This window comes from Xiphias gladius, chromosome 18 (assembly GCF_016859285.1).
Source record: "Xiphias gladius isolate SHS-SW01 ecotype Sanya breed wild chromosome 18, ASM1685928v1, whole genome shotgun sequence".
NCBI lineage: Eukaryota > Metazoa > Chordata > Actinopteri > Istiophoriformes > Xiphiidae > Xiphias > Xiphias gladius.
This window is the reverse complement of record NC_053417.1, coordinates 9,115,509-9,138,698: the sequence shown is the minus strand read 5'-3', so window position 1 is coordinate 9,138,698 and position 23,190 is coordinate 9,115,509. Positions and strand designations below refer to the sequence as shown.

Here is a 23,190-nt window from a genome sequence, read left to right as displayed (position 1 = left end):
TAACTACATCTCCACATCAAATATTCATCATTTATATTAACATCGTTCATTATAAATGTAAATTCTAAGATATCATGCTCAGCTCAGAGTACCTCAGGTGAGAACTGACCACTGATCACTGACTGTGTGTATGTGTGTGTGTATCTGCTATACCAATGTACATGACACACAAGTACTGTAGACACATGCCCCACCACATAATCGGATCCTTTGAAATTTGTCCTTGTAAAGTAAGAAATTTCATGTGAAGTACTATGGTAGAGTAGGTCTATCTGCATTTAAGTGTCTAAAATGAAAACTGGATAGGAGCCTTGATTTCTATTTTTCAGGATGAGGTGGAGATGTTACACATTGACTCTAGTCTTTCTAAATTTGTTTGGTAAATCTTGTTTCCATTTTTTTCCTGTTCCTTATTGATGTTGTAGTTTTTGAGAACAATTCGTCCACCAACTATGAGGAATTGTCTTTGGACTTTCTTGGACTTGTCCCCAATAATATTGCCTTGTGACCTTCAGTGATTTAAAAAGCAGCTGAGATCACAAGTAATGTCAAGCTGAAATTGTCATCTTAAATTACCCAGAAATTTTAGTGTTTTGATAATCTAGCACTCGGTAAAAAAAGAAGAGTAATTTAAGTCAAATTTATCTGCAATTTGTTTTCATTGAGATTTATTTTTTCTGCTCTGGTTCTGAACTTTTTTGTCTTTGTTCAATTTGAAAGAATTTATGTAGCTTTGAAGCTTTTAGAAGACATCTGTGAATGTACTGTATATTTGTCCAATGTTTGAAGTTTGTCTCAAATTTTTGTGTTAATAAGGCTGACTTTAGGATTATTTATGGCAGTCTTAATTTAAATAAGGCTTAAGTCCTGTTTAATATCTTGTTTCTGCCCTTGTTTGTGCCTTCACATACCAGATGAAAGTTTATTGTAAAATATTTTATTAAATAAACAATGTGAAGAGACTTCGTGCAGAAGTTTTTTCACTTTTTTTCACTATTCCACAAATATGACTGGAATAGTCATATTTGTGAGAAGGACCCACACTGACCTTCTCTAGGCAGTAACCTCAAATTAGAACCTTAACAGCCACAAATACCATACATATCTAATCCTGACTCATGGTCCTGTTAAAACAGTGAGACCAAAAGAAAAAAATGTTTTCTAAGCTATTGTCCCCATGTTAACTGTTCAGTTATCTCTTGATGTACACCAAATATGTGTCAAAGCAAGCGTAATGGGCTACAGCCATACTAGCAGCTCTGGTAGGCTGTCCTTAGCCACAGCTGAATGCTAACATCCGCATGCTAACATGCTCACAATGAAATACAATGTACTTGTGTTAGCGTTAAGCATAATATATTAAGCAGATATAATGTTTACTATTTTCACAACCAAAGTACAGCTGAGGCTGATGGGAATGTAGTTTGTTTTGGGGGGTTTTTAGTAATAGAAAAAAGAAAGTTTGACGTGTTGGTGGCACTTATTAACTTAGAAGTTAGTACAAGGTATCCTTTGCAGGACCAAATTTCATGGCAATCCATTAGTTGTTGAGATATTTCTCTAAAAGCCAAAAAACTGTCACCCTGCTGGTGGCGCTAAGAAAAGTCAGGGCCAGTAGGATCCAACCTCCGGGGACCATGAATGCCTGTACAAAATCCCCGTGGCAATCCGTCCAGTAGTTGTTGAGATATTTCAGTCTCCACCAAAGTGGTGGACCAACCATCGTAAGACATTGACAGACATTGCCATCCCTTGAGCCGTGCTGTCAGCATAGCGAAAAACCATTTCTGAATGGTTTTATATTGAAATCCCTCCGTTTTCTCCCTCCGCTGTTAAACATTAAAATATTTTTGATTACTCATATTTAACTCGATGGTCTATACATATATTTATTTAGTCAAATGTGATGTGGGGTGACCAGCTCACCCTGCCCATCATATAAAACTGCATTTGAATGCTAGTTTGCCATAGGAGCTATTTACATTGTTTACATTTTCAAGAGTGCATAGTTAGGCACGAATTCATCCATTTTTCCGTAATCCTCCTCCTCCTGATCTAAAAACGTGGATGAGGAATGTGTGGGTGGGGGCCAGCAGTCCTCTAGAGCTCAACAGTAACTATACCTCACTCACATATTCCTATCATTCTGAAATATGTCGCGTAACTGAAGGTAAAAACACTCTAACTTCCTTTAAAGCACTGTAGTTCTAACCTTAACTTGTATCATCTTACATATTCATCTCTCTAATGCACACACACAAACACACACACACACACACACACACACACACACACACACACACACACACACACACACACACACACACACACACACACACACACACACACACACACACACACTCATGTAAATGCAAGTATTTGAATGCATATTTTACTTTCAGTGTCATTGTTGAAGTCTATTCACTCTAAACTGAAAGCAGCATGGCCGTCTGTTTATTTCTTTTTACAGTATGTCTTCACACTTGCTTATTCCTCTTTAATTATACCTGTCCCCATCCTTTCTATCCATTTGGTTTCTGCTCTCTCCTTTTTAATGCATTCTCTTCTCCTCCTGAGGCGACACACCACTGATAGGAATTTCAATTAAAGTGCAGAGGAGATGGTCGAGGGCTGTTTTACAAGTTCACTCTGCAGTGAGAGGGAAACTACTTCGATCCCCACTGGTGCTCTGATTTCTTCATATTGCAAAATGTGGAAAAAAAGTAGCACATTAAAAAGTCTTTCCCTAGTTTGGTATATACTGCTTCATTTTCATGTCTATTCCATTTTGATGCCTAAAAATTACTTGTGACAAATTATACCATCTACAATGTGTGAGAGACTAACATTTCTCCTTACATTTTGATATTTGAAGTACTGTTTTCACATCTGGTCTTTATTTTGTGGTTCTTTGCATTTGTCTCTTCATAACATGATGCTTTATGGACCGATTCAACCTGTAAACATTGCATTAGATTCGTAGATATTGATTAGGGAAAAACCTTGAAATGGATTTCCATTTGTGCGTGTGTGTGTGTGTGTGTGTGTGTGTGTGTGTGTGTGTGTGTGTATGTGTCTGCAGGCATAAATATGTATACAGTAAATTTGGGAACCTGAGGATGTATGGAGAGAGAGAGAGAGGGAAGGCTAAGGATAGGTTTCCAAGTGTGGGGCAGCATGCTAAGTAGGGTAACTCTTCTCTGAGACCCTTTCTCTCTTTTCTCCTCTCTCCTTCTCTCCCTCACTGCTTTTCCCTTTAATCATTTTCACACCAGCCTCCATTTGGCTGCTTTTATTTCAGCGACTGAGCTGACTGAGGCAGCCCCAGTAGTCAGTCAGCCAGCTAGGTATTCAGACAGCCAATCAGGTACACAGGTATCCATTCATTCACTCAGACAGCCAGCCAGTCATCAAGGTAGCAAAGTAATAATTCAGTTGTACTGTAAACATCAGTCAGTAATTTGGCAGCAGGTTAACCAGATGATCTGTAAGCAACTTATCAATTAAATCCAGCTGTGAGGAGTTCAATTCAATTCAATTCAATTCAATTCAATTCAATTCAATTCAATTCAATTCAATTCAATTCAATTTTATTTATATGGCGCCAAATCACAACAGAGGTTATCTCAGGGCACTTTTCAAGTACAGCAGTCTAGAATGTATTCTTTATAGTTATATTTACAGAGACTCAACATTCCCCCATGAGCAAGCACTTCAAGGAAAGACCTTGAACAAAACCCGGCTCATGGTGGTCTGCCCCGACCAGCCCGGTTGAGAGAGGGGGCGAGAAAAGAGAGAGAGAGAAGGGGGGGGGGGCATAGCACAGTAGACGTATAACATAAAGATGTGTAACAATAATGAGACTAATAATAAAACTAATAATTATAATAATAGGATGAATAATAGTACTAATAAAACTAAATATAATAATAGATGATAATCATAATATTTGAAGGGTGTTGAGCAGGATCATGGGGGCAGTAGGTGGTTTGCAGTCACAGATCCAGACTCTGTAGCACCAGGGGCAGAGATACCTGCAGAAAGCGACAGGAAGAGAGAGGAGACAGACAAGAAAGCACAAAACTACAGGAGAGAGAAGAAGCCAAGTTAGTAACGAGCATTGATGCCATATGAATGCGTGCAGATGGAAAAGAAGAGGAGGAGAGAGGAGCTCGGTGCATCATTGGAAGTCCCCCGGCAGTCCAGGCCTATAGCAGCATAACTAGGGGATGGTTCAAGACAGGCCTATCAAAAAGGAAGATTTTAAGCCTAGTCAAATGTGGAGAGGGTGTCTGCCTCCCAGACCAAAACTGGAAGATGGTTCCACAGTAGAGGAGCCTGATAACTGAAGGCTCTGCCTCCTATTGTAATTTTTGAGACTCTAGGAACCACAAGTAAACCTGTATTCTGGGAGCGCAGTGTTCTACTGGGGTAATAAGGTACTATGAGCTCTTTCAGATATGATGGTGCCTGACCATTAAGGGCTTTCTAGGTGAGGAGGAGGATTTTAAATTATATTCTGAATTTTACAGGGAGCCAATGCAGAAAAGTTCACAGAGGAGAAATGTGATCTCTTTTCCTAGTTCCTGTCAGTACTCGTGCTGCAGCATTCTGGATCAGATGGAAGGATTTGTTGCGACAGCCTGATAATAAGGAATTACAATAATCCAGCCTAGAGGTAACAAAAGCATGGACTAGTTTTTCTGTGTCTTTTTGAGAGAGGATGTGCCTAATTTTTGCAATGTTAGGTAGGTGAAAAAAGGCAGTCATTGAAGTTTGTTTTATGTGAGAGTTAAAGGACATATCCTGATCATAGAGAACTCAGAGATTCCTAACTGTGGGGCTGGAGGCCAGGGCAAAGCCATCTAGCGTAACTATATCATTAGATAATGTGTTTCTGAGGTGTTGGGGGCCAAGCAGAATAACTTCAGTTTTGTCTGAGTTTAACAGCAGAAAGTTGCTGGTCATCCAGGTCTTTAGGTCCTTAAGGCAAGCTTGAGGTTTAGCTAACTGATTGAACACCAGGCTTCATTGACAAATACAATTGGGTATCATCGGCATAGCAATGGAAGTTTATGGAGTGTTTCCTAATAATATTGCCTGAGGGAAGCATATATAAGGTGAATAGAACTGGTCCAAGCATAGAACTTTGTGGAACTCTGTGACTGACTTTTGAGTATATGGGGGATTTATTGTTAATGTGCACAAACTGAAATCGATCTGATAAATAGGACCTAAACCAGTTTAGAGCGGTTCCTTTAAAGCCAATTAAATGTTCCAGTCTCTGTAATAGGATATGATGGTCAATGGTATCAAATGCAGCACTGAGGTCTAACAAGACAAGTACAGAGACATGTCCTTTGTCTAATGCAGTAAGAAGGTCATTTATAACTTTAACCAGTGCTGTCTCTATGCTACGATGCACTCTAAATCCTGTCTGAAAATCCTCAAATAAACTACTGTCATGTAAAAAGTCACAAATCTGGTTGGCGACAGATTTCTCAAGGATCCTAAAGAGAAAAGGAAGGTTAGATATGGGTCTATAGTTGGCTAAAACATATGGATCAAGAGTAGGCTTTTTAAGAAGAGGTTTAATTACAGCTGTTTTAATGGACTCTGGTACATTGCCTGTTAATAAAGACATAGTTATTATATCAAGAGGAGCTAACTAAGGGTAAAACTTCCTTAAGCAGCCTAGTTGGGATGGGGTCTAAGAGACAAGTTGATGGTTTAGTTGAAGACATTACTGAAGTTAGTTGACGAAGGTCGATGGGAGAGTAACTGTCTATGTATACATCAGGTTGCACAGCTGTTTCTAAGGTTCCTGTGTTTGAAGATAAGTCGGTGCCGGTTGGGGGCAGGAAGTGGTGAATTTTGTCTCCAATAGTTAGAAATTTTGTCATTAAAGAAGCTCATGAAATGGTCACTACTGAGAGCTATAGGAATACATGGATCAATAGAACTATGACTCTCTGTCAGCCTGGCTAAAGGTCTGAAAAGAAACCAATGGTTGTTTTTATTTTCCTCTATTAGAGATGAGTAATAGGCTGCTCTGGCATTACAGAGGGCCTTCCTATATGTTTTAAGACTATCAGGCTAACTGCCAGGCTAAGCGTCATTGTTCCATTTTGGTAGAACGCCATATCCTTTCAAGTTTTTGTGTAGTTTGCTTTAATATATGGATTTGGGAGTTAAGCCATGGATCTAGCCTACTTTGTTTTATTATCTTATTTTTTAGAGGGGCAATAGAGTCGATTGCCATTCTCATTGAGCCTGCAGCACTATCAACAAGATGGTGAATTTGGGAGGGACTAAAGTTAGCATAGGAGTCCTCTGTTATATTTCAACATTGCGGTGAATTAAGTGCTCATGGAATCAGTTCCTTAAATTTAGCTACAGCACTATCAGATAGACATTTAGAAAAGACATTTTTACCTAATAGTGTGTAGTCCAGTAACAGGAATTAAAAAATTATTAAATAATGGTCCGATAAGGAGGATTCTGTGGTAAGACTATTAAATGTTCAATTTCGATGCAATAAGTCAGAATTAGGTCCAGGGTGTGGTTAAAACAGTGAGTGGGTTTAGTTACACCCTGAGTGAAGCCAATTGAGTCTAACAATGAGATAAACACAGTTCTAAGGCTATCATTATCAGCTACTACTACTATACTACTTACTATATTACCTACTATAACTACTTTATCTGTACTAAGGACTAAACTTGATAAAAATTCTGAGAATTCAGATAAAAATTCAGAGTATGGGCCAGGAGCGCAGTTCATTATAATGAATAGAATAGGCTTTAAAGTTTTCCATGATGGATGTGTAGCACTAAGAACCAGGCTTTCGAATGAGTTTTAATAATTGAGTTTAGGTTTAGGGTTGATTATTAGGCTTGAGTTGAAAATGACTGCAACTCCACCTCCTTGGACGGTGCCTCGAGGAATGTGAGTATTAATATGACTGGGGGGAGTGGATTCATTTAGGCTAACAGATTTTTCATGACACATTAGGGTCTCAGTAAGACTAAATAAATCAATATAATGATCTGATATTAGATAATTTACTAATATGGCTTTGGATTGGAGCGATCTAATGTCCACATTTAATTCTCCTATTTTGTTGTGCTTCATCTTCTTTTGTTGTACTTAATTTTTATTAGATTACTGTTTACAATTCCTCTTCTGTTTATTTGTGAGTTAATTAATTTAGATGGTCAGGGGGCACACACAGTCTCTATGGGAGTTTGGGAGGGTGACCGCTGTACTGGAAGCACAGAGAAGAATGTAAGACTGCAACTTTGCCTCCTGGTCTCAACTATGGGTTGTCATGGTTTGGTCTACTAATACACTCAGTCAAATCCAAAGCTATGAGAGATGCTCCATCCAAAGTGGGAGGAATGCCTTCTCTCCTGATCAGACCAGGTCTTCCCAAAAAGTCCACCAGTTATCTAAAAAGCCCACGTTGTTTGCTGTACACCACCTCGGCAGCCAGCGGTTGAATGTTGACATGCGGCTATACGTGTCATCACCTGCAGGTTGCAGTGGGAGTGTAGTCAGTTGGTAAAATAATTGAGCCTGTTAGCCCATTTCTCAGTTAAAGGAACAGTTGGACAAGTTGAAAACATTTGTGTGCCATCTTACCCATCCGGTTTATCTCTGCTAGTCCAGTACAGAGATAGATTTGGGGCAAGTTTTTCCTAGCTTAGCACAAAAAACTGGAAGTACCTGAAAACATAGCATACTATAGGTCTTTGTTAAGTGAAAACCCATCTCCCAAGCTGTAACGTATTGTGTTATGTGTAAGCCGTGTCTTGTCGACACGTAACTGGCCTATTTCAACTCTGTCTCCTAGAATTTACCTTTATATACTACTAGCTTGTCATTTAAGCAGTTAATCCAAACTAAGCTAGCTGGATACAATAAGCTACCAAAATAATCGAGTCATCACTCTGCTAGCCATCAGTCATTCAATAAGATGGCAAATCAGACAGCAGACAGTCAGTATCAGACCATTCAAGTGCTAAGCCTCTCAACCAGCAGGTTAGTGAGTCATGTAGCTAGCCAGTCGTCTTGTTAGAGAGACAGTAAGCTAACAAGTCATTCAGTCGGGCAGACAACCCGGCTGCAACTCAGCCAACCAGATATAATTTTCAAAATCGAATTTCTGTTCTAGCTTTTTCTTTCCTGGGGACTTGATTTGACTGGGAAGAGAGGCATTATACATCTCAATCAGTGTCTGCTGCTCAGTGTGTGTGTGTGTATGTGTGTAGGTGCTTGTGTTTGTATGGTTGTGAGAGAGAAAAATTAGGTTATTTGTGGATGTAAATTTGTATATAGGCCTATTGTATGTGATTGCAAGCTCTAAGCATAGGTGCAGACAGCTGTGTGTGTGTGTGTGTGTGTATCTGTATGGTTCATAATGAATAAAATGCTGTGCACTGTGGTGTTGATGGCACCTCTAACTGCTGAAAACACTCTGAGCCAGTTTTCATACAAAGAAGTAAATGTAGACAGGTGTGGTTATGTGGGTTACTGTCATTTTATCACTCAGTTCACATGGAAGAGCACATCTGCTGGAGATAGATTTAGTAGACGCTGCAAACATGACAATAGCCAGGACATGTACATAAATGCATATATCAACAAAAGCGATGCACAGACCCAGCCTGCATCCTGCATTTCAAACTCATAGTTGCACACCTTTGCTCACAAACACACACAGAAGGTAATGAAAATATGTGCTAAAGATATAAATACTGGCGATGGAGAAGTACATTAGACATCTGACTGACAGAGTATTGCTGCTGCAAAATACAGTAAGTGTGCATGTGTGTGTAAGTAAACAGACACCTGGGTATTGTAAAATACATTTAGTGCTCTAACTGTTGATCTCCAGCCTCTCTGGCTGTAAATCAAAAGCAACCATCAGGCGCTCGGTGTGATGGGCCTGTACTGCATCTCACTGAAAATGATTTAAATGAGAAATTTTTAACCTCTGCCAAAGAGGTTATGTTTTCACCTGTGTCTGTTTGTTGGTTTAGTTGTCAGCAGGATTACACAAAAAGTACTGAACCAATTGGCACTAAACATGGTGGAGGGATGGGTTAGGGGCCAGGGAAGAACCCATTACATTTCTGGTGTGTGTTTTTTCACATTGATCTTGGCGGAGGTCTGCGTTCTCTGAGGGCCCTCCTAGTTGTAGCTGAAGTGACGTGGAAAACATTTTCTCACCTTGCATAACTGCTATTCTATTCTATTCTTTTCTATTATGATGTCTGTGCAAAGAAATGGAGTAACTAAAAGCCTTGTTTTGCCTTTAATTTATTTTTGTGAAGTGAGAATATAAAATGACAATATTTATATTGTATATATAGTTTATTTTATATTTGAGTGAAAATAAATTGGATTTATCCGCTGTTGAGACCATCTGCATTGATAATACTATAGCTGATATACGAATAATCCATTTGCATTCTGCTCTATATCTTTGACTGGAAAACACACAAAGTTTCTTATTCACACTATCCAGTCTATGAAGGTGGATTGGTCAGTTACATACTTGAGTCAGTCAGTATTTTCTATCCACTACTCTTGTTTTTTTTCGCTAGAAGCCATTTAGAGATAGTAGGTGTCAGTTTTTGTGGAGGGGTGCCTATTACTTTCATGATTGGGAGCAAAAGTCATTATTTCACCTCATAGGATGTGCTTCTATTTAAATCCAGTCAGTGTTTGTGGCCTTTACTCAGCAACATGTGGGATCATCACAAAGCCATTTGCAGCAAAACTTCTTACTGTGCACTGTCTTACACTAACTGCCATCAGTACACATGCTGTTAGTGCAGTATGTGTGCGTATCTGTGTAGATGTTTATATGTGTATGTTCTGATGTTGTGCATGTGGATTTGTGTGCATAAATGTGTACACTGTAAATAGGGATATAAAGACGCATGCCTCCAAGTCTGTATGTGTTCAAGGTCAAACCAACCATTGAGGTCACTAAGGTCCGGACCGCAGTATTTCTATGGAGGTATAGGGCTATATAATTGGTTGTAATAGTTGTGAAATAATTTCCTAAAATAACTCTACTTTGGTGCTGCACAGATAATGTACCATGCAAAGGTAACCAACTTTCTCATCTTGTCGCCAGCATCATTACTTTTGTGTGTGTGGGTAGAGTAAATTATCTTGTTGTTACTACAAAATCATTACTCGATATGGTGGTTCTTTGATTATGTCCACAAAGCGGACAGGCAGCTGAATCCACTGAATCCAGAATGAGAATCCACCATTATAAGATTATCCTGCTGGAGGCCGGTAACATTTGCATATAAATTTTAACCGACCCTGTTTTACCTTTATCAATGACACAGATGAAAATTAAAAGACTGCCTTGATCAAAGCTCATGTTTGGGAAAGGAAGAGATACAGGACAAGATGAGGAGTCCGAGAGAGAAAGAGAGACAGAAGGTGATGGAGATGAGAGAGGAAGAGCAGGTACTGCTCATTGTGCCCAGGATAGGATTAGCATTATGTCCCTGTGCTGTTCAACACAAACACTGACTGACCTGATCACATTCAAACAATGTAGGCCTAATTACCACAGAGATATATGTTCTTTGGTAATTACAGTGGAACCTATAGGCTTAATTCAATAACAACACAAACCTAGCATAATTCATTTTTGTCATAATATAATATTATTGTAGGAACTATATTACTGTATAAAACACAATTTGATTACGTTTATATACTGGTTGAGACACATTTCTATAATTCAAATCCAGAATGATGCAAACTCAAACAAAAGGAGCAGATAAAGAAGGTTTTACTTTATTTTTAATACACTTTGGCAGGAGAGACAAGTGAGGAGTCACTGAGAAAGGGGGAGGCAGGGAATACAGAGGGAGAGAAAACAAACAGTAGAGGATGGAGAGAGGAATTAACAGTATAGTGTAGTGTGACTTTTCTTGTACTCTAACAATTTAATTATGATGATTACATACCAAAGCTTTATCTTTTGTTCTTACAAGTGCTTACATACTACAATAATGCATTGTAGAATACTATAGCAGGTTCATTTTACTTTATTTGTTTAAATAACCACTGACCTCCTCATTTGCTGTTTACCTATTTCACAATTCTGCTAATGTAAAGTGCATAATTTGATGGATACTATCATTCATCCATGATATGAATGCTTTAATTACCTTTAGGCAGAATTTGAAAAACATGTTCAAGCTATAAGCTGTTTCATATACTGTAATGCAGACTGTAACAGTTGCAAGAATCAAAGTTTTACCCTGTGTTTTATCAGTATGAATACATATGCATAAATAAGTAATGGTGAGTCAGTCTTGAAAGTACTTGTACTGTGATGCTTGTATGATTTTGCATTGGATAAGACTGATTTTAAACAGGAAACAGGACTGTCTCGTCTCTCACAAAACGGATGATTTTTTCCTCTTCTTCTTCCTTTTTCTATTTAATGGTGCTATATGTAAGTTTTTGCTTTTGCTACATAGCCAATTTTATCATTAACACCTCTTTACTTGCCAGTCTAGATGAAACGTTGCGAGTTGAGAAACAAACTTCATTCCTTTACTGGCCAATAGCTGTCTGCAGCGGTGAAAAGCCACACTAATGTCAACTCTTGTTTTGCTTCTTTTTCTACCACTTTTAGCATGCTAACCAGCTAGCGTAATACCACTTTGCAATAGTAAGTCACTATAGCGTCCAGTTGCCCTCAGTTCAGCATTAAAGGATGAACAAGTAGCGCTTATTCTAACCTCTTGTCTTGTAAAGGCAATGATAGCTGAGGCTCTTGGCAAACGATCATTATCATCACCACCACCACCACCTGCTCCCGGCAAGAAACCACATTCGGTGGCAGAGAAAACTTACAAATAGCACCTTTAGTGACAAATTCCTTCCTTACCAATGCATTATCACAATCAACTGAAAAGAAGAGATTATGCACTTTTGAGTATGAATGTATGAATGAACAAAGACAGCTGTTATGTAACATTATCTTATGCAAGATGAATAAAACACCAAACTGATACACTTGAGATCACTGTATCACTGTAAAATTTATTACTGATATTCTAATGCTATATGTGGTATCCAGTGTTTCTCTGTATTAACACTGGTATTAAATTGATAACTTTTCAAGCTATTATTGGGTATCAAATTGAAACAAAACATTCTTCTTGAAGTGAGAGGGCGTTATCATCTCCTACAAGATAGATTAGATACGTTACATTGTGCCAAAGAGTGCTGAGATGATGTAGGTTTCCGGCTATATTGATTATTTCATTGATTATTTCCTCTAAATCAGTGAAATCACCTGGTGTAGTCTTTGGCTTTATTGAAAAAGAAGATGAAAGCCCTGCAACTCCACAATAGCATCCTCTGAATGACAGGCTCCTGACTTGTTTCGCTCTCTTCCTCCCTTATTTATGGCCATATTTATGGCAAAACACCAGAAAATACATGGTGTGGTGTAATAAAGTGTGTAATTACTCTGTCTTATCACTGAAAAAAAAGCTTGTTGAACAGCCCACGCACTCCTTAAAACAGTGACAGGCACTATAGAGAATATTTGCGTGGGGGCACATGTGCAAATTTTCTTTGTCTAATTCCTCTGCTCCTGTTTCCAACTAGTTTTTGCTGTTGCAAAGGCTAAGTTTCTCCATAAAAATCAATAAAGCTTTATTTTTATTCAAAAGATATGCAAAATACTGTATGTGTATGCTTGTGCTTAACTTTATGTGCATTCATTGCATTCACTTGTGCATGCATTCAGTATGTTTGCGTGTACCCTATAGACCTGGTGCCCATAGTAACAGCCAATAGTAGTGTGTGTTTGTGTTGTGTTGAATCATCGGTTTGAGGTGTAACAAAGACAAAGGAACATCGACTGCCAAGTCTATCAGTGCTGCGGCCCTGGTGAAACCAGTAAAGGCTGCTGTTGATGAACACGTGTTTTAATTTAGATATTTACCTGAGAGGCCTTCATGAAAATTACTGAAACTAGCTGCAGTAATATAATATCCAGTGTATCAACACCACTAACATTAATAACAAACAACAAAAGGAAATGCAGGAGCCTAGAAATATTCCCGTGATCACAGAGTGACAAGCTATGGAAAGGGTTAAGCGTGAGCACAGATGTGATTCAGAAAGTGACCTCCCGATGCATTTGTTCAGAAGATGAGTTTCCTGCCTGAGCTGGGGAATGACTCTGAGACGAGTAGGAAGGTCACTGAAAGTCAGCAGAGTGGGAAGTGACTCAGTCCTGCAAACAGCTTAAGGAGGTGGTTAGTAGCAGCCACAGTTTTTAACAGTAGCTGAGCCACTGTGGAAGCAGAAATAATCTGATTTTTGGCCAAATCAAAGAACCACCGTTTTTGAGCCTAAAAATGTTAAAACCAGAGAGAAGTTCTAGTGGCTAAGTTTACAAAGTCTAGTACTCCAACACTATGCAAACCAAACCATTACTTTATCTTTTAGATGGTCAATGTAGGCCTTCCAAGTCCAACCTAGCCAAGTGGATATGAACTTCCAACCCCATCACTCTGTCTCATTTCCGTTACTGCACTTACATTTAGTACACTGTGTACTCTACGTGCTTACTTGCATAATTTTGACAGGGTTGTGTTTCCTTAAAACCGAACATGGCCGTTGTGCACTTACCAGAAATGACATTTGCAACACTTGACGTGTGCCACAACACAAGTAACATCAATGCTTGATTAATATGTGCCGAAAAATCGTAACTGGTAAGCTTACTCTACGTTGTTAGCTAGCCTTTTAACTGTCCACTTGCAAGTCATAGACAAGAAAAGATTTGACAGATAGGGAGCAGGAGAGAAAATTGAAAAATGAAAATAAAGGGAGACAAGGATGAGTGAACGGAGGGAGAGAAGACAAGGATAGAAATGTGTGTAAATAAATCAATATTTCTGATAACAACATGCAAACCAAAGTGATACACTATCTGTTAATTTGTCAAAGCTAAACAAGTTCAAACTAGACAAGTTAACTCTCTGTTCTAGTCTGTGGACCTTGAATCTCACACGTCATGGGAAGGAAAAAATTTAAATTATACAAAAAATACATACATTCAGGTTAATTAGCCAGTTTTGATCCCAAAACCTAATATGCATAACTCTTAAGAACTGAGAGACAGGGAACGAAGAAAGGGAAATGAAAAAGAGAGACAGAAGAGAGGAAGAGAGGACATAAAATAATGGGAGGTGGAGTGGAGAGAATGGAGGGAGAAGATCCAGATGGAAATAAATGGACCGTACAAAAGTAATTCTGTCAACAGTGGGAAGAAAAAGAAGAGGAGGAAATAGATGTTTAGTTTGGGTCCACCAATATCCTAAATAGACTTGTTTGGCTGCGTGTCTAGAGGGGGGATAAGGAATGTACTCATCTAGGGGGAACATGATCAGGCAAATCCTACCAAAACCTCTGTTTGCTCTGCGTATAAACTGGAAGAGAAGGATATGAAGGCTAAGACCAATAAAAAGTGAAAGCACCTCCTCTGGGGATTTTCTGGGATTGCATCCTCTTTCTTTCTCAGCTCAAGAACTGATCTAATCAATCATACTTTCAAAACTGGTTCATGGGTCAACCCATCAGCTACAGTATAGTGCTTAATGAGCACACAATTTAGTCGCTTACATAATAACTAGTAGTTGTTCTGAAATTACATTGTTGTTTGTAAAAGATATCCATAAAGTCGGCCATATTTGTTAAGAATATGGCAAAATGTACACAAACTAAAAAAGTGAAGGTATTAGGTGATGGGGGCAATTTGTAAAAATCTCTGTAATACGGAAAAGTGGTTTCTCACCAGAAATACAATTCTTGCAAAAACGAACCTGTGAACATCAGCTGTACTGTTTTATCTTGATATTTCATTCCTACACTCAAATCTACCGAGGCTGTCCTCCCCTAAAAATCACCTTATCGGTGGTCTGTGCCAGCAGCTTATTACGACCCATAGTTATATTTTATTGTTAGGAAACCTGTAGTAGTAGTAGTAATTGTGATTGAAGCAAAGAAAGAAGTCAGGTGAGGTAAAGAGGGATAAAGTCTGCATTAGGAAGATGGATGGGTTCACAAAACACAACATTTTGACACGAGAGTCTGCTGTTTGTTTCCCAGTTGAAACACACAACCGTAACTGCATGTTTATCATTGTAACCATGACGACGAAGGGTCCTCAAACCTTAAGGAAGTGCTTATTTTAACCCAAACCACGATGGTTTCCTAAACCTAATCTATGTGCCAAATTATTTTTTAGGGATAAATATTGTTTGAAATGGAATCAAAAAATTTTAAATATTATTTTACAAATACTGTTCTATATATGCCACCAAAGACTCAACCACCTAGAACCTTCTATATGAAATTGAGGCTGGATCTGATCAGATCAGATTTGAAAACATTTTATCTACCTTTAAGTAGTTGTATATAGAGTCAAAAATGATCTATGTATACAAGCATTTATGGATATGGAGACAATGTGAATAATCAGTACCTGATAAAACAAATAACTTTTGGCAAAATATAGAACCAATGTTATTAGGAGTGTACTGTTGGTCATGTTCTCCGTTTTTCCGTGTCTCCCTTCTTTCCCATCATCAGTTTTCCCTGTCGGCTTTAAGTCTCTTATCCCGTCTTCTTCAACGTCTGAGTGAAGTTTTCTGCCTCTCAGTGAAGCTTTGAGGTTTTTTCGTTGAGTCACCCCTTTTCCCTTCCAAAGCACTCACAAACACACACACACACACACACACACACACACACACACACACACACACACACACACACACACACACACACACCATAAATCATGGAGCAACTCACACTCACAGCTATGCACGCTCACACAACTCGTCTACTGCTGTGTTGGTCTGGAAATGTGTACTGTACGTCTGTAGTTGATAATGTATAGTCTCTTCCTTGTGCGAGGGTAGAGACAAACTATGTAGTGTACTGTCAGTAAATTAAAGATTTTTGCTTGTTTAATAGACATCACTCTGCCCTATAAGGCCAAATGTTAGCCTTCACTTGAGCCCCTCCAAATGGTTGCTGCAGGCAAATTGTTTCAGCCAAAATGACTGTAGACACTGCTGAAGACTGAAAAAAAATTCCATTAAACATTTAGAAATGTTTTGAAAGCAGGATCAATCGGTGTAAATCCAGAATTTGTAAGGTACACAGATGAGTTGTTACAGTCTTTGACTTTGACCTACAAAGCTCCTGAATTGCAATTATGTGAATAGTGATGCTGTGAAGATCAATTTTTGTACTCGCAAGGACTTTTCTTTAACTAGTAGACTTGGTATAACAAAGGCAAACAGGGTTGCTTAAGGTTCCCTTGCCTTGGAATTAAAATTTCTAAAAAGAAAAGATTTGACACAGGTAAAAAAAAAAAAACCATCAGGGGAGCGAGGCCATGGTCAGTGCCTGCTGAAAAGATAATAAAGAATGAGGCACAGAGGCAATGAAAAGAGGAGGCATTGAACAAAAAGAGGGGGATGTGATGGAGAAAAAGAAAAGTTTATAGAGACAAAAATTGGAAAGAAGAAAGATAAATAAACAAGAAAGAAAAAAATGTCAAAGACAGAGACAAAGCAAGAGAGATTTTGTCAAAGCCAGGCTGTAAACACAAGAAGAAAACATTTCAGTAAAGGGAGAAGCGGACTGGAACATTTTTTACTCTCCATTGAGTGGTACTCCGAAAATCAACTCATCCAATTTCTGTGCACACTAACCATTTCAAAAAGTTAATACACCCTGCCTAGAATCATTCAATCACTGACAGCACAGGCAGTAGAATAGAATAGAATGAAATAGAAAAGTGACTGTCTTCCCCCCAAAAAACGACAGTATTGGTTATTTGTTCAAAAGCTTTAGATGGCCTATGTGTGCTATCAACCCTGGAAATCACAGTTTGCATCCTGTCTCCTAAAACAGTCAATGGTTTCTTTGAACTATGCACTGTGGGTTATCCTTCTCTAACCTTACACCAGTTTTGGTTGCTTAAACTCCAGCCCAGAACTGTAGAGATGGCACATCAGAAAAAACACTGATATGAGCCTTTTAAAGCATGGACAGATTACCTATTTCGTAATAGAATAGAACAGAATAGAATAGAAAAATCTTCTTGCCTAGACATCCTGTCCCATTTTGGGATGCATAATTGTTAATTTGTGATAGTACGTAAGTCCACTAATGTAGGACACTAGTAAAGTTAAAAGATTTGGGTCACTCGATTAATTAATATATACACACGGAATCTAAAAGTGTAGCAAACATCGCTTTGCATGATTTCAAAAAGAATTTATTCATGCACAAAACAAAGCTGCAGGATTTATTTTTTCCAGAAAAAAGGAAAAAGAGCAGCTGTACCCCTTCTTTTCCTTTCAATGATAAAAACAGCATACAGGGGAGGGTTGTCTCTGTCATATGATTAAAGTCATCAAGCGTTATTTTACAGGTCTTTTAAAGGTGTAGCTAGCTTGGCACCGGGGTCCAAAATACAGAAATACAGTATTTTCTAGAGGTGGCAATGTTAGAATCACAGAAAAAGATGGGGACATGTGTTTGTTGTGCATAATACTGAGTTTGTTTCATTTGAGCCTGAGGATTAAAAGTAAAATTGTGTCAGCTGATACTTTGGGGAAAAGCTTTGTTAGTTATTATGCACTGATTCAGTTTAGTTAGTTTGTAAATGTGGTGTTATGTGTTGTGGAGTTGTTATAGTTTGTGGAAGCACTGAAATTAATTTAATCAGAATGTGAAATATTTATGATGCATTCAATTTCAGTTTTAAAGTTGTAGTTTGTAGTACTAGTAGTAGCAGCAGCTGCATGTGTCGGTCACACGCTGCGTGTCGAGCAAAGAAAATAACAACAAATTAAGCATTGAAATATTTACTACAGGATCAAGGTGTGTGTTTGCATTGACATATATATTTGTCGCATAACTCTATGAATAGTCACTCATGTTGACTTTCTGTCAACACATGCAACAAAGAAAGGAGAAATTATTTTGAACAATATTTCATTGTTCAACATCAATTTCTTTTATTCTGATTCGCTTCCCCTCAAGTGTGTGTGTTATTTCCCGCCTCGGGTGTATGTGTGTATGTTGCCTTTTACAACGCAGTAGAAATGGGTGTGCATGTGTGTGTGCGTAGCCTGTCTTGCCACAGCCTGTTATGTTCCACTTTAATTTGTTGATGCCGGTGGATGTTCAGAGGTCCTTGCACAGCTTTCAGCAGCTAACAGTGAATGAATCAGTAATTATTTTGCCAGTAATTAATTTTGTTTCTGCAGCTGCATCTCTGGCATTAAGAAGATAATTGAATTTGTTAGAATACAGTGACAATTACCAGGCTGAATTCTCCCTTAATGCTCATTCATTTAAAAATGCAGTAAATAGAACAATATTTTTTCCATTAAATACTGGGTTGGCTTTAACTAACACCTCTCATTACATTTAGTCTGCCCCAGCAGCGAAAAGAAATTGAACAACTTTAAAACTGCATTCAGCGATGAATTTGTTACATGAATTTAGGTGAAAACTGACACGATCTGTTTTTAACGCAGTTTTCAGGTCACTGGTTACTTGCCAGAATAGCTAGTCAATCTGTCCTGGTTGTGAGTATTTAAAACATTTTTGCTCTAATGGGATCTTTGTTCTAAAAACACAGGGAACATGTTACTGTTGCCCCACTTGGTTTCAGTTGCTCTTCCTGTCAAGCTTGCCGTTTCTGATTCTTGGTCATTTTTCAAACAGTGGGTCCTTGTTTTCAGACAACAGGTAGACAAAAGCAGGCTTCTCATTTCTAGCTGGTGAACATTGTTTGATGATCGAAGGAGCCTTCAGGACCAGCTCCCACACAGCGGGAAATAGTACACAGTGGATGTACTTGTTGTGAACAGGGCTTTTTTTAAAAGTAGCCTTTAACCCCACAAAATGATGTAGAATGAAATGCCGCTGACCTTGGAAGCCACGCTGGGTTACAACTGTAGGTGTTAAATATGCATGTCCGGCTAACTAGCATCTAATATGCTATTTAGCTGGACATGCTTTTCTCTAACATGCTTTGCAGCTTATGTTAGAGCAGATAAACCCAGCGTTTATTCTATTCATTATAATTTTACTCTTGTATTTTTGGTTTGGGAAAATTCAAAGCTTGACAGGCCTCCTGTGCCGATTTATGGTTATGGTTGCTAAACTGTGGTAACAATCACTGTTTTGGGGAGTGGCTTAGCATACCAACATTCATCAACAACATCCCTTTTTAAACCAATGTCCTGGTTACTGTTGTTAATTTAAAGATCTTGCCGTGAATAATGTTTATTCAAACTACTTTCTACAATTGAAATAGTCCATAAACAAACCATTTTACTGCTTTTTCAGTTTTGTAAAGAATAAACAAGATTAAATTCATCTCTGTAGTAATGGGGTGATTGAAGAAATATGACCTCAGGCTTAAATGTAATTTTGAATGTAATTTTATATAATTTAACAGCAGCTGGAAAGTTGTAATTTCATTTGATGAAAATCTCTTTTTTTTGCTCTGTCCCTCTCTTTCAGGGGTCCGATGGGTAGCCCAAAGCCTGGCATGCAACAAGGAGGCCATGGAGGAGGAGGGATGGGAGGAGGAGGGATGGGAGGAGGGATGGGAGGAGGAGGGATGGGAGGAATGGGAGGAGGAGGGATGGGAGGAGGGATGGGAGGAATGAGAGCAGGAGGAATGGGAGGAATGGGAGGAGGAGGTGTGGGAGGAATAGGAGCAGGTATGGGTACTGGCGGGGGAATAGGGTCCAGAGCTGGCGAGCCGTACCGCCTGGCAACTCACGAGAGTCCGACTTCGCCCCGACATATGCAGTCCAGCCAGGGGCCTGGCATGGGGCAGGGCCCAGGTTCTGGTCACGGGATGGGTCACGGTCCTGCTGGGTCCGGCATGGGAGGCCACGGAGGTCAGAGTCCCGGTCAGCACGCGTCCCGTCGAAACCTCCAAGTCGACTTCAGCGGATCAGGCGGCTCCAGGACAGGACGGTCCCCATCGGTGTCTCCTGACCGCGGTGTGACACCCACCTCACCCTACTCGGTGCCCCAGATCGCGCCCATGCCAAGCAGCAAACTGTGCCCGGTGTGCACCACCACAGAGCTGTCCAACCCTCCGGCTGTACCCAACTACAACACCTGCACCCAGTGTAAGGCCACCGTCTGCAACCAGTGTGGATTCAACCCCAACCCACACCTAACTGAGGTAGGTCAGGGTTGACAAAGAGCTGAGTGTGCGAGTGTGTTTATCTACGTCCCTGTGTGTGTGTGTGTGTGTGTGCAGAATGGTTTAACTTTTCTCTTTTTTTCCTCATGTCTGTCTTTACTTTTCCACAGTAAACATGTGCAACAAGGGAAAATTGTTGTTGTTTTCTGGCTGCATAAAATGGAAACAATCATCTGATAATGCTGATTTACAGTGAGCAACTACGCATTTGGATATGAATATAAGGTAATCCTGTTGGAGGACAGAAAACCATTAATCGACAGAAGTCATTGTCGATTAATGGTTCGGGTTTAGATGATAAACGAGGAAAAAGTGAACGTACACAACTAAAGTTGGAGTCTGGAAACAGATCTTGGAGAGACCTAAAGAATAAAGATTTTATCTGGCCTGTTGCAAGAGTCAGCAAGGGAAGAGAGAGAGAGATGATTTGCTTTGGCACTAGGTTTTTTTTTGTGCCAATAATGCACTTTTGACTTGAATGAGACTGAATTAAAGTGAGTGAAAGAAGTGAACGAATTGAGGTAGAGAAAGTAGTGAGAGACATGGTTAGAGGCGAGACAGATAAATGAGGACAGGAAGAGAGAAAGGGAGATCAAGAGAGCATAAAAGCTGTGTGAAAATCAGTTTAAACAAATCTGTTCCTTCTAAATAAATCTTTCTATTTTTGGTGAAAATCAAAAAAAAGATAACAGCAAGCTTTAACTATTTCTATATTTATGTATATAATTTAATTTAAAGGGTAAATAGTTTAATAGAAAACACATGAATGAGCAAAAGAATGAAAGCAAGAATGTATAGAAGCTGTATGTATGTATGTTTGACTTTGTATTGTAGGTCTTTGTGTGTATTTGTTACAGACAGCAAATATAAAGGCTCAGCAAGTGGCAGTAATTCCTTCCAGAGGCGCTGACAGAATCTCCATTAATGTGCCAAGGCAAGACACAGGGGTCGTGACTGTGTGTGTGTGTGAGTGTGTGTGTGTGTGTGTGTGTGTGTGTGTGTGTGTGTGTGTGTGTGTGTGTGTGTGTCTGTGTGTGTGTCTGTGTCTATGAGTCCATTGTACTCAGGTGTGTTCTGAAGACAGGAAGCCAAACACTACAGTACTTGGCATTCAAAGAGAGATGGACAAAAAAGAGACTGAGAAGTAAAGAAAGAAAAGACCGATTAGTGCGACTGCAAAGGTTATTCAGATGTGGACTGAGGGATGTGGCGGAAAGAGGAGGTTAAGAGGCTCTTTTTGATTGAAAGAAGGTCGACACTCGCCTTGGTTGATGAGTTAATACTATCAGCCGGGTGCCAGGGTGACAAATTTCAAATCTCAGCCTCCCCGTGCAGACAGGAAAGATTTCAGACAGAGAACACAACTGCACAACATGCAGAAGCATCAGGCTAAGTGTGATACAGGTACTGTATATTAGCTTTGCTGACACCCACTGATTCTCACCGATGTCAGGGGCTTTTCATTGGCAGACAGCACGGTAAACACTGTGGTTGCGTTGTTGTGTCTCATTTTCATTTGCTTTTGTGGGGGAGAACATCTGCATCAGAGTCATCCTTGTGTACTTAGTACACACTGGCCATTCACCCTGATGCAAATTAGCATCCACTGCAGAGTGTTAGTAAATGACCAATACTATTCGAGGTAAGAACACGGACAAACTTTACTGATAACTAGACTTAAAAAAAAAAAAAATTAATGTTATTTTTCAGATTCATTCGTTCATTTGGAAAATGATAAAAAAATGTTAAAAATTATGTACTGTGATCAATATAACTTAGTAAACCTGTAATGAAGGTGATTATCAGTGATTATTAGCTGTAAACTAGGTTTCATTACTCATTACCTTCCTTTGTAAACAAAGAACTGAACTGCAGTAAATACAATAGTAGACAAAATGCTAAAAACACCTTACTACATAGAATTTAACACCACAAATGTCTGCCTCCAAAATAGCAGTTATAACAACAGAGTTGAATCCACAGCTCTCTGACACAGTGTCAAGAAACACAGAACATTATGAGCTTCATAAAGGTATGTAGTATTATATAGTTGTATTGGATTGCAATGGAAGTAACTAGGTGTATCGAATGAACTGGCAGCTCAGTTTTTCATAAATCAGACTCTGCTTTAAACTTTCTCTTTATTTGCTAAACTTAAAAACAGGAAATGCAGTGAAAATGTATAGGATTCAAAAATGCTCTTGCCTTCAGCGCAAATGTGTATGAGTTAAGTGATTGGTGTCAGTTTTCAAAAAAAACTATTAAATAGTTACCAGTCATATGGTCTTATCACAGCGTGACATGAAGGTTTTATGGTTTGTGATTTTAAATTTTCCTACTGTATTTACAGCATGGCAGCTTCTGTCTCGCTGATGTGGGATCATCTTTAAGACTTAGCTTTCATCTCTCACGTACACATGCTTGCATATGTGGTCTTATGTGTGTGTGTGTGTGTGTGTGTGTGTGTGTGTGTGTGTGTGTGTGTGTGTGTGTGTGTGTGTGTGAGAGAGAGAGAAAGAGAGAGAGAGAGAGAGAAAGTACCACAGGTTAATAATGGAGGATAATGCTAATGAGGTGGTGGGGGGAGGAGTTGATAAGCCTCTGATTTAGGGATTTGGACTTCATTTGTGGTAGATGAACTCAAACAAAAATTGCGCGCACACACACACACTCAGATGCAATTACAAGTGCAGATATGTAGACACCCACACAAACACATGCAATCAACCCCCACTTGGCTCAACATAATTCATGCAAAAAGCTTGAACAATAAATTGTGATGTTAGTTAATTAAAGGAACCTACATGTATTTGCCACAGGGCAAAATGGAAAACATAATTAGAAATGCATCGGTGGTGCCCTGG

The 23,190-nt window shown here is 39.1% G+C and overlaps 1 protein-coding gene across 1 annotated transcript in view; it reads left to right on the top strand.

The window, feature by feature from the left end:
• The window catches only part of bsna (bassoon presynaptic cytomatrix protein a), a 154,867-nt gene that overhangs the window by 18,597 nt on the left and 113,080 nt on the right, over positions 1 to 23,190 (top strand). The window contains exon 2 of the mRNA XM_040153420.1: positions 19,627 to 20,305. Coding sequence (XP_040009354.1) covers positions 19,627 to 20,305 — 679 coding nt within the window. The remainder of the gene's footprint in view (positions 1 to 19,626; positions 20,306 to 23,190) is intronic.